The sequence below is a fragment of the Gambusia affinis genome, linkage group LG17 (assembly GCF_019740435.1).
Source record: "Gambusia affinis linkage group LG17, SWU_Gaff_1.0, whole genome shotgun sequence".
Taxonomy (NCBI): Eukaryota; Metazoa; Chordata; class Actinopteri; order Cyprinodontiformes; family Poeciliidae; genus Gambusia; species Gambusia affinis.
The window spans coordinates 26,109,364-26,122,535 of NC_057884.1; the positions used below are offsets into that span (position 1 = coordinate 26,109,364).

A 13,172-nucleotide genomic window follows, 5' to 3' on the forward strand; every position below is an offset into this window, starting at 1 on the left:
ATTTATGGTTTCATGTTGCTGAGCCATACACACAGGAGGTCAAAGGTCAGAGCTCTTTCACCTTCATTAAACCAGACAAACTTATGAAGTCTTATGATTTATTTTCATTATAAATGATACAAATGTTTTATAACAAGTTTATAAAGGAAACGATTAGTGCTGAAAACAACAAAACACTGGAGTTCATTTACTGTGACAGTAGGTGGCGCTCAGTTCTCACAAAGCCCAGAAAATGATGCCAACCAATCAGGAGTCATGGTTTATTACCATGACAACTAAGCGATGCCATTTAGAGGGAAAGTTTAGTGGAAGGCAGACTGGGCGGGGCCTGAGGCGACTGACTGCTGGCTTCTGGAAATAAAAACAAATTAAAAAATAAATAAAGGAGAAAAACAGGAGTTTTAACATGGAAACTTCCGTCACCATGGTTACAGTCCAGGAAGCGTTCTGGGGGAGGGGCTAAGTGGCACATCTTCACATTGTGTCTATAAAAAATGGCTGAATTGTTTATTTAGGCACCGTTTGTTTACGTTTTGTTGTAACCCAGGCCCCGCCCCCTTTGGGCGTGGCCTCACCTCACTTCCTCTTGATGGCCACCAGGTCTCTTTGCAGCTCGGAGAACTTGGGCCGGTCCTCTGGGCTGTACTGCCAGCAGCGCTGCATCACTTTGTACACGTCGTCAGGGCAACGCTGAGGACACGACATCCTGTAGCCTGGCAACCAAAAAACATCTCTGCGGTCACCGTTAATCCTTTGATGGTGGTGACAGGCAGCGGCGCCCGTTTACCTTTCTCCACCTGCTCCCTGGCCTGCTGATTGGTCATCCCCGGGTACGGACACACCCCCAGGCTGAAGGTCTCCCACAGCAGGATGCCGTAGCTCCACACGTCGCTCTCTGAGCTGTAGCGACCTGCGGAGGACAGTCCGTCAGCAGCCAGTCACCGAAGGGTTCAAGTGTGGGCGTGGCCAGGTGTTACCGTAGTTCAGGGCTTCGGGTGCCGTCCACTTGATGGGAATCTGCTTGAGTCCAGAAGAAGAATAAACGCCGTCATCTTCCTGCCGGCTCATCCCGAAGTCGCTGATCTTCAACACGTTGCTTTCTCCGACCAGACAGTTCCTGGCGGCCAGGTCCCTGGGGGTCAAAGGTCACGGTCACACAGCGCTCCACCACGCCTACGGTGGTGGAGCGCTCGCCTGAGCCGTACTCACCTGTGGATGCAGTTTTTACTCTCCAGGTACGCCATGCCGGCAGCAGCGTCCACAGCGAAGCGAACCAGCTGCTTCGTCTTCAGCTCGTCTTTCTTCTTCCTCAGGAAGGACAGGAAGTCCCCGCCTGGTGGAGAAGAAGCATCAAAGGAACTCCTCGGTTACTGCCAATAGGAAGCCAACAGCAGATGGCTGGCCAGTAGGAAGTGGAGGCTCCACCCACCTGAAACCAGCTCCATGACGATGTAGATGGGTTGCCTCTGAGTGCAGACGCCGATCAGCTTCACGATGTTGGGATGGTCGTATTGCTTGAGGATTCTGCAGCCAATCAGGTGAGAGCTTTAGCGGTTTTCTTCTGTGATTGGTGGTTTGAACCGACCTGAGAGCTCACCTGGCCTCAGACAGGAAGCGGATCTTCAGCTCCGGAGGTAAATCCTCTTTACATGTTTTGACAGCAACAGGCACTTTGTCTCGCTGCAAAGTTCCTTTGAAGACCTCGCCAAAGTTACCCTGGCAACAGGCAAAGGCATTATGGGACACGGGAACAGATGGGTGCATCTAGGTATGGCATGAGGTGACAGATGGTGGGTGGAAACAGGAAGTGAGGTCACCTTTCCTAGTAGCTCTCCCAGCACGACGTCTTCATGGTTCAGGATCCACTTCTTGTCCTGAAGAGGAAACCAGACATTCAAGATGGCGGCTCGGGGCAGCTGCCGTGTTCGTTCCCGTTGGTTCTTCATCGCTGCCCAAAGTCCCAGATGTGTAACCAGAGTTCACGCATTGAACTCGGTCTGAAGCCGGAGTGCGGACCAATCACACGCTGGCGCAGCTGGATCTTTAAAGTTTACCTGCTGCTTTCACTCAAACTGGGCATAGACTCACCTGTATGGGTATTTATATCAACCACCTGAATTCATCGAGTTTAAAACCCACTGCATTAGCTCAGCTCACGCAGCCCAATGTGAGCCGTTACTATAGGAGAGCGTTGAGAATAATTTATCTTTGTGAACAAAGAATTATGTGCAGCATTTCCATCTCAACACGCTGCCAGCGCCCGGCTCTGTCTGTGGTTCCGGTTGGCCGAAGTGTTTTATTTCTTTTCTTTTTTCTTTTTCCCACCAGGGGGTCTTTTTGTGGGCTCTAGTTAATCAATCAAATCAATCAAATTTTATTAGCATATCATTTCAGCATCAAGGCATCTCAAAGTGCTCAAATCAAACACAGAAACACAATGCAACATAGAATCAACAATCAAAACACAACATTAAATCAGATTCCGTCAATAAATTAGCAATTGATTACATTTCAAATAAAACTAAACAAGTGGGTTTTTAGTTGAGATTTAAAGGAAGTCAGCGTTTCAGCTGTTTTACAGTTTTCTGGAAGTTTGTTCCAGATTTGTGGTGCATAGATGCTGAATGCTGCTTCTCCTCGTTTGGTTCTGGTTCTGGTTCTGGTTACCAGACTGGAAGGAGTCAAAGCAGTTGGTTATCGTTAGGAAGCTATTTGACGGTTTAAACAGCTTTTTCAATAATTTTACTGATGAATGGGAGGTCAGAGGTCAGAGGTCGGCCTGTAATTCTGCAGTAGTGATTTATCTAGATTGTTCTTTTTATCAGTGGTTTGATTACTGCTGTTTTCAAAACCTGATGAGAAACGATGAGTTACTATTTGGATCAGATCAATAGCAACAACAGGCAGAACTTTCTTAAAGAAATGTTCTAGAGTTATAGATCTAGAACATCCAGACAGCAGGAACTGGAGCTTAATTGACTTATAATTTCCTCTAGGGTTTTATAATTAACTAGTTGAAATTGGGTCATTTTTCCTGTATTTGTTTTGTTTGGGTTCAGTGTTGGTTCTGACTTTATAGTGGATGTGCAGATTAATCCTCTGATTTTTTGAATTTTCTCTGAAAAGAAACTGGAAAACTGGTTGCAGGCGGCAATAGACTGAAATTCAGGTAACGTGATAGGAGGATTTGTGAGCCTGTCAACTGTTGCTAATAAAACTGGAGCATTGTTAATGTTTTTGTTTATGACATCTGCAAAGAAAGCCTGTCTTGCATGTTTGAGTGTTAAATGATAGTAACGTAGATTTTATTTATAGATGTCATAATGAACGTGAAGTTGAGTTTTATGACATTTCGTTGTCTTGCAGATCGAACTGTTTGTGCATTTCTCCATGGAGATTTCTTCTTACCAGACACAACCTTCATTTTAATGGAATCAATGAAATCTGAAACTTTAGACTGAAAATCATTTACCAACTTATCTACATCATTACAGCTTAAGAGTGAGGAAGAAGAGTAGATTTGCTTAAATGTTTCTGCTGTGTTTTCTGTGAGAGAACGTTTTGTGATGGTTGCTGTTTGTCCAAGTGGATTAAAGGATAAAGAACTTTCAAAGATAACAGGAAGTGATGCGACAGGGCGCCATCAGTTACAGAGACATTGGAAATATTCACACCCTGACTGATAATCAGGTCCAGTGTGTGTCCTTGAGTGTGTTGCTTGTTTGACATGTTGTGTTCGACCAAAAGTCTCTAAGATATTAGAGAGATTTTTATCCCCTCTGTCTTGGGGTTTGTCAACATGAACGTTAAAATCACCAACAATTATTAAACAATCATAATTAATACATATGAGAGATAGAAGTTCATTCAACTCAGTAAAGAAATTTTCCACATATGTTGGAGTTTTGTATAAAGTTAGTGTTAAAGTCCGTTTGAGGCCTTTAATCTCAATTCCAAGATACTCAAAAGAGGTGAAGTGACCCAAAGAAATTTTACTACTATTTACGGTTTTCTTAAATATTGAAGCCACGCCTCCTCCTTTTTTATGTTTTCTATTCTCACTTAAGAAACTATAGTTAGGAGGCGCAGATTCAATTAGTACGATCGATTCATTATTGTAATTCAACCATGTTTCTGTCAGGAACATAACATCGATATTATGTTCAGTGATGAAATCATTGATTAATAGAGATTTAGCACAGAGAGATCTGGGATTTAAAAGAGTTTAAGTTTTAGTGACTTGGAGGCCAAACGTTCTTCAGTCTGAGGTTTGAATTAGGTCCAAAGTATTTTATGTTTCTGTTTTTTGTAACTTTTCTTGTAGTAATCCGGACAGGTAATGTCCTGTTTTACAGTGCCGGGGGGCCAGACACATTCTGGGGGAAGACGGGTGTAAAAATAATATCTGGACCCTCAGAAACACAGAGTGATGGATCCTCTGGGAAATCAGAGGCAGGTGGCTTAAATGAAGTGCTAAGGAGAGACGTCCCAAGTAGAACCTGTTGATTCATCCCATCTGTAAATGTAAGAAACTCCGGTCCAAAAGACATAAGTGTCCCTTATTCGAAAGTAGGCTGACAGGAAGGGGGAAGCAGAGGGGGGAAGACATGCGGCAAACATCGGCCGGGTCTGGGAATCGAACCCGCGACCGCCGTATCGAGGACTGATGGCCTCCAAATGTGGGTCGCGCTGTCCCCTAGGTCACCACAGCACGCCCGAAGTGTTTTATTTCTGTCAGTATTACTTTTTATTACTTTTTAGCTGCAATCCAATACTGAGTTTAATTTCTAGGTTTTAGCTGTTTGCTCTAAATATTTCTACTTATATCACTTATTGCTCAGACAATTAAAACACTCCCCCCTTCCAGATTTCACTAAGTCCATGTTGAAAAGCTGTTAGAGCTGCTGATGTTTTAGCAGCAAAAGGGGCCCCTAAGTCAGATTCTGCCCCAGGCCTCATGCAGCCTTGGACCGGCCCTGCAGGATCAGTTCAATCTGCTGCTCTGAGCAGAGATGAGCAACAAACTGAGATTTAATTCAATGTGGCTTCAGCAGCTCTAACATTTCTGTCTATTGAGTTTTAATAAAAGTCAGAAACTTTTGGTTGCCAGAGTTTTGCAGAGTTTTTCATGTTTTAACTCTCGACGTGAACAAAGCTCCTGATATGGTTTGATGTTTCATGTAAATGGAAAAATACTACTACTACTAATAATAAAATAATATAAAACCAGCTGAACCTGCATGAAGAGGTTAGCGCTTGTTGTTAGCCGACCAATCAGAACACAGGCATGAAGTTTACAGGGCCGACGGCGCCACACGCTGGGCAGCGAGTTGAGAGCCTTCCACCTTGTCCCCTGTGGGCTCTGGAGGTGCTGCTGCCTTTGGAGATGGAAACGACCCACATAACACTTTGTTCATGATTCACACTGAGGTACTGAAGAGATGAAGCATCTGCAGGAATAGAAAATACTCCAGATTTCAGGATTAAATCTGTGCGGCCAGAGAAACGCTCGGCGCAGCAGAGACACTTGGTGTCCGGCTTATTTAAATAAAAAAAACAAAAAAAATTAAGCAATGTTTTTTTATTTATTTAATTATTTTTCTAAAAACAAAAATAAGCAACTCCTTTAATACAGTGGCGAAAACCCTGATTTATGGCCCCTGAAGTTCTGCTGACTGAATTTGGGTTAACAGAAGAGCAAATTATTAACAATTTTAATCAGATTTTTTGTTGTTTTTAAGACTGAAGTTGTGGGTTTAAAAATTGTTCTCCAGTCACACATATCCACCCAGTAATATTTGACATTTCCTGTCATCTTAACATCTTTTGATACAACCCTATGACAGACGGCCGCGGCCCGCCGGGTTTACTGGAGGTACCGATCCTCACAGAGCCGGACCCGACCTGGGCGGGGCTAACGGTCAGTCGGGTCGGTGATTTGATTGGCTTGCTGTCAGTAAAATTTGGCCCATTTATCACACACCTGTGCAGGTGTGTGATGGCGGGTTACCTTGACGACCGGGTTGAGCAGGACGACGCCAGACTTCTTGGTGATGACCTGCTTGGAGGAGAAGTGATGCTCGATGAGCTGAGGGATGGTGGGGAAGCCCGTCCCTTCAAACCGGTACTGACTCTACCAGAGAGAGAGCGAGAGAGAGGAGCCGGCGGTGGGTTCAGTGACCTCTGACCCCACCTGCTCCGGTGGGCCCAGCGTGAGAATACGTACATCGGCGAACTGGATGATGAAGTGCCGCCTCTGGTCGTCGGAGAACACCGACAGGACGTACTCGCCCGGCTTCCCGTGGCTCTCCCTCACCAGGAAGTCCCCCTGTTGCCGTAGCAACTCCTGAGCCTCGGTGCGAGGGATGGCTCCGTGGTACCACTCCTGCTCCGCCAGGGGACGCTCCGACGTGGGAATCACATCAAAGAACTGCTGCTCAAGCGAAGGCCAGAAGAAGAAGACGTGACCAGCGAGACCAAAGGACAGACAGAAAACGCTGTGGAAGGACAACCCACCGAAGTGGAGGAGCCCAGCATGGCTTTGGGCGAGCGCATCATGCCAGCCAGCGAGTGGCGCAGCGTGTCAAAGCGAGAGCTCTTCTCCTTCTTGTCCTACAGGGCACAGAGGTCAGAGGTCAGGAGGAGAGCCGGCTGCCATCGCTGGGAAACGGCAGCTTCACCCACCGTCGACGACACCGAGCGCGTGTCGTCCTCATACTGCAGCGCTGGCGGTGGGGAGGCGACCGCGGCGGCCATCTTGGCGTCCAGCAAGGCCTTCTGGGAGAGGAGGCAGGCCTCTGAGCTGCGCAGCGATTGGACGGCCTGACGCAGCTCCAGCAGGGACAGCTTCTGGCTCAGCAGCAGGACGCAGCTGCAGGTGAGACAGACAGGTGAGGCCTGGCCTCGCCCACTTCGCCCAGCCAGGTGAGGCCTGGCCCCGCCCACTTCGCCCAGCCAGGTGAGGCCTGGCCCCGCCCCCTTCACTCACTCGCTCTTCCTGTCGGCGTTCTGCTGGCTGGTCTGGATCCGGGCCTCCAGGTCGTCTGCCAGCGTCTCCTTCTCCTGCAGGTTCTTCTGGGTCAGCGCCAACTCCTCCGTCTTCCACGATAACCTGGACAGGAGGTCAGAGCAGGCTTTTACTCTGGAAGGTCACAGGAAATGCTTTAATGCAGTAGGCGCTCACGTGTTCTGCAAGCTGTCTGCGGTCAGCGTGTTCCACAGGATCTCGTTGGCCGGGATGTTTTCCGTCTCGTCCAATAGGGAAGCGTCGAACTCCACGTTCGCCTCCGGTGGCACCGGCGACCTGACCACGGGACGAATGGGCGGTTACTACGGCGACCGGGCATCACCACAGCCACCGCCAGCCAGGGCCGGACTAACCTGTAGGCGTCGATGAAATGCTGGTACTCGGCCAGCGGGTCGATCTGCTGGACGGACGCCGAGATCTCTCGATGGACGCCGACGACTTCCTCCGTCAGCAGACTGCTGATCTCACAGTACTCCTCCAGGATACTTTTACTAGAGGACACAGAGGCACCTGACAGTACTGCAGGGTAGGGTCGGTGAGTTTTTCTATTTATAATGGTTAAACTGGTTTTATCAACCATCCAGTGTAAATTCAGAAATAGTTTTCAGCATCTAATTCAGTGCGAGGGTGCTTTATCCCAGCGGTGGGGGGCGGGGCAGTCATGTGACCCCCCCTCTCATGTGTGTGGGGGGGTCACATGAGGCTTGTTGGCTCTGCTAAAGCCCAGGTCACTTGGCCCAATTTTAAACAAATCCTAACCCTCATCCTGCCTGTGAGGTTCCTTACGTTGGAACATCGGACCGCTCACATCTAAAAATCAACATATTCAACTTGGTCTTGGCCAGATTATTGCAGCCTGTTGGATGTGACAGGCAGCCAATCAGAGCGCGGTGACCTAAGAACGGAGGGAATCCCAAACTGTTGTCATGACAACTGAGAGTCCGGTTTAGTACATAGAGCAGCAAATAGAGCTGCTGCTCCCGCCTCTTTTATCAAACGGTTTTTCTTTTTGTTTCGTCTTTTATAGATTAAAATGAACCTCTAACTTTCACTACTGCTTGATTATTCTAGATTCATGTTTGGTCTGCTGGGGGTTTTACTGGATTTTCTTTTAGAACTGGGATATTCTGAATGGACCCGGTTCTTGTGTGGTGTGTTGCTCCTGCCGTGTGTCTGGACTCTGGAACCGACCAGAACCTGTTGGACTTTTATCTGACTTTTCTAACTCAAAAACATCCATGCTTTTTTCTACGTTACACGCAGACTGGTTGGCATAGCAACTGACATCATAAAACACTCAGACATTTCCCACACAAAGAACAGAACATTCAGTCCGTCAGTTTCATGTAGTGGGTTAGCTCCCGCTGCTATCAGTTATCCCGAAACTGGCGTTGCTAGATTAGCTAATTTTAACACCTGCTGGTGTTTAGGTCACCATTTTTTATACCGTAACTGAACCCAAACGCAGCATATCTACTTGTGATGGTTGTAAAGTCAAGCTAGCAAAACTGAACTACTTTCCTCTCCCTCACTATTTTTCTCTTAATTAAAACTTTTGTCATAGTGACTATTACTAGCTTCATCATTTTTGTTTTTATACATCACTGTATATTTAAGATTTAGCTTGATGGTTGCCAGCTTTTTGCTCTGCAGCAGGGCGATGGGAACGTCGTGCTGAAAAGGTTTTATAGTTTAAAATAGCATCCGAGATTATTGAAACATATTGTGAAATGTGTCGTGTATCATGAAATATCAATAAATGTTAGAATATTAGCTGTTCCTCATATCGCCCAGCCCTCTCTGTGGGTGGGGTCATGTGACTCACAGTGCCAGCGTCATGTCCTCCTGCATCCTCTGCAGCGCATCAAGCAGTGCTGGCGCCGCCCGCTCGCGGTGGTTCTCCTGCTGCGTTCGGGCGCCGCACACCGCCAACACGTAGTTATTGTGGAGGTTATGGAGCTTCGCTGTAGCTTTGTCGTAACGTTCGCGAGCCCGCTCTGCTTCCCGGCCTGTGATTGGGAGAGTAAGGGACGTGGCGGTCAGGGCAACAGGAAGCGCAGTCCGCGGCAGGTTGCATCCGAACCAGGACCGACCTTTGGATAACGCCTCTCGGTACTTCTCCTTGGCGTTGTTGGCGTCGCGGCTCAGCTGACGGTAGGAGGCCTTCAACTTCTCCAGGTCATTTTTGGTTACCTAGCAATAACAGACAAGCTTGTGTCTGATTCGAGAGCCGAGCCGCCCCGACCTGAACGAATCCCGGGTTACCTTGTGGTTGTGGCTCTCCAGCTGCTGATGAAGACTCTGGTAGCTCTTCTTCACCTGCTGCTTGTCCCGAATCAGCGTGGCGAGGCGGTGCAGCGGGCCAGAGTTCAGGTCGTCAGCGTGGCTCCTCATGATGTGACCCAACGCCTCCGTCTGACGGATCACCTGAGACCACGACTGACAGAGCCACCGTACTGAGAGGGGCTGGCCCACAAGCCCCGCCCTCTGGGCAACAGGTGAGCACCTTACCTTGCTGACTGTGCTCACGTAGTCGGCGGCTTCCTGCTTCTCTGTTTGCTGAGTCATGCTGAGCAGCAGGGCGGCATACTCCTTATCACTCTTCACCCGCAGCGTCATGAAGCGCTTCACCGTCTCCAGCAGCTAGAGGGCGCCAGAGCACACAGGTTCAGCTACAGCTGACGGGTCAGAACCGGTCTGCTCCTCACCGATTCCTGATGCCAAAAGTCAGGTGAGACACAGACCTGTAGTGACCCGTTCCCCTACGCCACACATGGCTGACTGTGGCATTTGTCGAGGGCACACGGCACCAGTTAGCTCGTGTCCGGACCGGACTGGACCGGACTGGACCGGACCGGTCGGCCTGCATCAGGTCCGATAGCGAGGCGCCAGGCGGGTCACAGATGCCACATAAGACTGAAGGAATGTCAACACTTGTGGTTGTTTTATCACAGTGTTGAAACTAGAAATGTATTGATCGTAGTGGTCTGCCGATCGATCGGCTGATTTTCATGGAAAAGTATTTGATTGGTGATCGCTGATCACCTCAAACGTAGCGGCCTGCAGCACCAGAGATGCCATCTCTCTGGTGTGTCATCACTGGATGCACCCTGCCCTCACCAACATGGCGGACCAACACAGGAACAGCTGAGATGCTTCTTCCCACAATGCTCTGCTCTGTAGCAGTGGAAATGCTCTTCAACAGTTCTGCCTGTTCAAAGCTTTAAATTCTCTCGTGTTTATTTCCATTTCAGAGTTTTAAGGCCATTTTAATGTTCATATAAAATTAAGTTTAGGTCACACATGAAGCAGCAGACTGTTTGTATTCATTTGTTTAATAAATTATTCTTAAAAATAGGTAAATTATTTTATCCTTTGCACAACATAGGTTGCTAAAGCACCAGACAGCTAGCCATGCTATGATGAAATCAATTTTGCATTTGTCTTTGAATGTTAACTTTAGTATTTCTTTATTTTTAATGTTCAGTATTTTTTTACTTCATTTAAAGCAGGGGTCTCAAACTCCAGTCCTCCAGTCGCAGTCCTGCAGTTTTTAGATGAGCCTCAAGTACAAAACACTGGAATGAATCGACTTAATTACCTCCACCTTGTGTAGATCAGTTCTCCAGAACCTTAATTACTCTATTCAGGTGCAGCAGAGGCTCATCTAAAAGTTGCAGGACTGCGGCCCTCGAGGCCTGGAGTTTGAGACCCCTGATTTAAAGCCTTCTCATGTTCCAGCATGATGTCATCACTGGTTGCAGTACCGGCTATGGCCTGCAGGTGCTTATGATTAAAGAAGAACATTTGCAGCCAATCCATGTGATCAATATCGGCAGTAAAATACCTGATTGGATCAATGATAGATATTGATTATTGTGATTAGTAAATATGGGCTGGATAAGGTTTATCAGAGAATCGATAAAACAAACGGTTCCTGAGCGATCATCCAGTCCAAATCAGTTCAGGACCCAACCGGTTCCGACTGCTGGTTCTTATCGGGTCTGATCTGAAGACCCCAGACGTCTCGGTCCAGTTCATCGGAACAGGCTGTGGCCAGTGGGGATCCTGACCAGAACCGGCTCCATCTTACCTTCAGCTCCCAGTCCTGCAGCTTCAGCAATCCCTCGTGGGAGTTGATGAGATCCCGACCAAATCCCATCCCGGATCGGCAGTTCCGTCTCTAGAAGTGCAGCACAGAAAAACCCGAGGGCATCGTCCTGTGGAGAGGGGCACGGGTCAGAACCAGAACCACTAGGTCCAGTTGAGGTCGCAACCTCATGGTTCTGTTCACGGAATCTGGACCCACACTTCCCAAGCCTCCCACTGCTCCAGACCCACTGGTGAGCAGATCGGGTCTCACCTCCCAGTGGGACCCGATCTGCTCAACAAAGAAAGGTCCATTCCGACCGGGCGTCTGTCCATCACCGTCTCCTTTCGGTGTGGAGGAGCAGCGGGCCCCACTGATGGGCGATCTTGTGTCTCTGAGAGCCCAGGGCCCCTAAAAGGAAACTCCTTCCAGCAGGTTGTTTCTGTGACCTCCTTCTTTGGGTCGTGGTGGCCTTAATGAGGGCAGGAGGCTGATTGATGATAAATCGAGAGCTTCACGCCAATCCGCCGCGGCGGTCAATCGGTCCAGAGACATCTGAAGGTTCTGGTCTGATGAACCCAACAGAACCACTGGAAACTGCAGAGCCCAGATCCTGAGGTCACCAGAACGGATCAACACCTGCCCTATACAGGAAGGTACTGGACAGAACCAGTGTCCAACTTTCACCAGCAACAAGTTCGACTCACTTGCAGCAATGAGGACCAAATTCTGGCGCTGGTGTTTCTGGATCCCCTTGGCCCGTGCTATGGGGCCTGGTACCGGGCCCTCCTGACCCCCGAGGGCATTCCTGAGGAGGACTTGAACTTGGCCTCACCTGCTGCTTCTCTCCAGCTTTGCTAAGATGAACTGAGACCCGGTCCAATGAATAGGCTCGGTGTCGTCTCCAGGATGGGTCAGAACCCGTCCTCCTGGGATGGAGCTGATCAACCATCTCTGGGTCCAGCCTGGACTTCCAGGCCACCAGCTGGAGGGACGCCGAGGCTACGCTAGCCTTAGCTCCTGAACCCCATTCAAACTAATGGAGGATGAGCTATCATGCTACTGCTAGGAGATAGCTGCCACTGCTCCAGTTGAAGTCCGTCACCTTTGAACTCACAACACGCTCAGAACCTGAATAAATCGGGTCCATTCTAGTAGAACGTGTCCCCGCTGCTGTCCTCGATTCGGTCCCCAGAAGCCCGCAGAACGCGGAGCGAGCAGCCGGAGAAGGAATGGCAATCCGGGACCGCCACAGTTCGGGAGTGGGATCGCTGTTTTCCCTGAGCTTTCTGTTACGTTTACTGACCTGAAAACTGGATAATGCGGCGGCAGAGTCTCCGTCTGGTCACCGTGCTTCCCTCTGGTCCTCCCCGGGACTCATGTCGTCCTCTGCACCGGGTTTATCTGCTCCGTTGCCGTATTTTTGCTCTGCTGTCCGGGATGCAGAGCAAAAAGCTAACGGCTAACAGGGAGGGGCTTCCGCCGGAAACGGAAAACCGGGAAGAAGTGGGAGAGGGAGACGGGATGAAGTGGGAGGAGCCAGTAAAAAGAAAAAAAAACAGTCACGTGAGGAAAACAACAAGAGACAAAAAGAAAAAGGACATATGTTTCATTCCGCCATGTTTTATTCCCAAACCAGAAACAAATCCTCACAACCGAGAAATCAGAACCTCCGGCTCCTCCTGGTTAAGAAACACTCTGAAGTCCGGAACAACAAAGAACACCAAACACTAAACCATAGATAAAGACATAAACATTACCTGCATAAACTCTAAACAGAAATAAAATCCATCTAAACATTTAAACAGGAAGCAATTAAACAGTTTAATAAGTTAATCTTTATAAAACGACCACAGGGGGCGGTATGGAGCGCAGAATGATGGGCATTAGATAAAACCGCTTTACTGGAAAATGATTTCTATATCTTTATCACCATCATCACTAAAATCTAATTGATGGCTGTAAATTAGTTTTAATACTGCGAGTTTTATTATTGATTAAAGTTTCAATAAAGAAAAACAGATCAGATCAAGCTAGGGGGGGAGGGTTGTTAAT

The 13,172-nt window shown here is 48.3% G+C and overlaps 1 protein-coding gene across 1 annotated transcript; it reads right to left on the bottom strand.

Moving 5' to 3' along the window:
* Positions 1 to 84: 84 nt before the first annotated feature.
* Positions 85 to 12,622, bottom strand: fer (fer (fps/fes related) tyrosine kinase). The gene is made up of 21 exons (XM_044096754.1): positions 12,424 to 12,622; positions 11,121 to 11,247; positions 9,539 to 9,670; positions 9,293 to 9,466; positions 9,121 to 9,220; positions 8,853 to 9,036; positions 7,381 to 7,518; positions 7,184 to 7,303; positions 6,989 to 7,111; positions 6,685 to 6,871; positions 6,517 to 6,612; positions 6,227 to 6,433; positions 6,011 to 6,133; positions 1,818 to 1,874; positions 1,598 to 1,716; positions 1,430 to 1,524; positions 1,210 to 1,333; positions 978 to 1,132; positions 788 to 910; positions 576 to 713; positions 85 to 351 (listed from the first exon to the last, which is right to left on the bottom strand). Exons 2-20 carry the CDS (start codon positions 11,187 to 11,189, stop codon positions 577 to 579), a joined length of 2,463 nt encoding a protein of 820 aa, XP_043952689.1. The 5' UTR covers positions 11,190 to 11,247; positions 12,424 to 12,622; the 3' UTR covers positions 85 to 351; position 576.
* Between the last annotated feature and the right edge of the window lie 550 nt (positions 12,623 to 13,172).

Coding starts and splice junctions, on each gene's coding strand:
- fer (XM_044096754.1), bottom strand. CDS start 11,189: ATGGGATTTGGTCGGGATCTCATCAACTCCCACGAGGGATTGCTGAAG. Junction 6,613..6,684: donor CGCGCTCGGTGTCGTCGACG/GTGGGTGAAGCT, acceptor TGTGCCCTGTAG/GACAAGAAGGAGAAGAGCTC. Junction 1,875..6,010: donor TGCTCAACCCGGTCGTCAAG/GTAACCCGCCAT, acceptor TTTCCTCTTCAG/GACAAGAAGTGGATCCTGAA.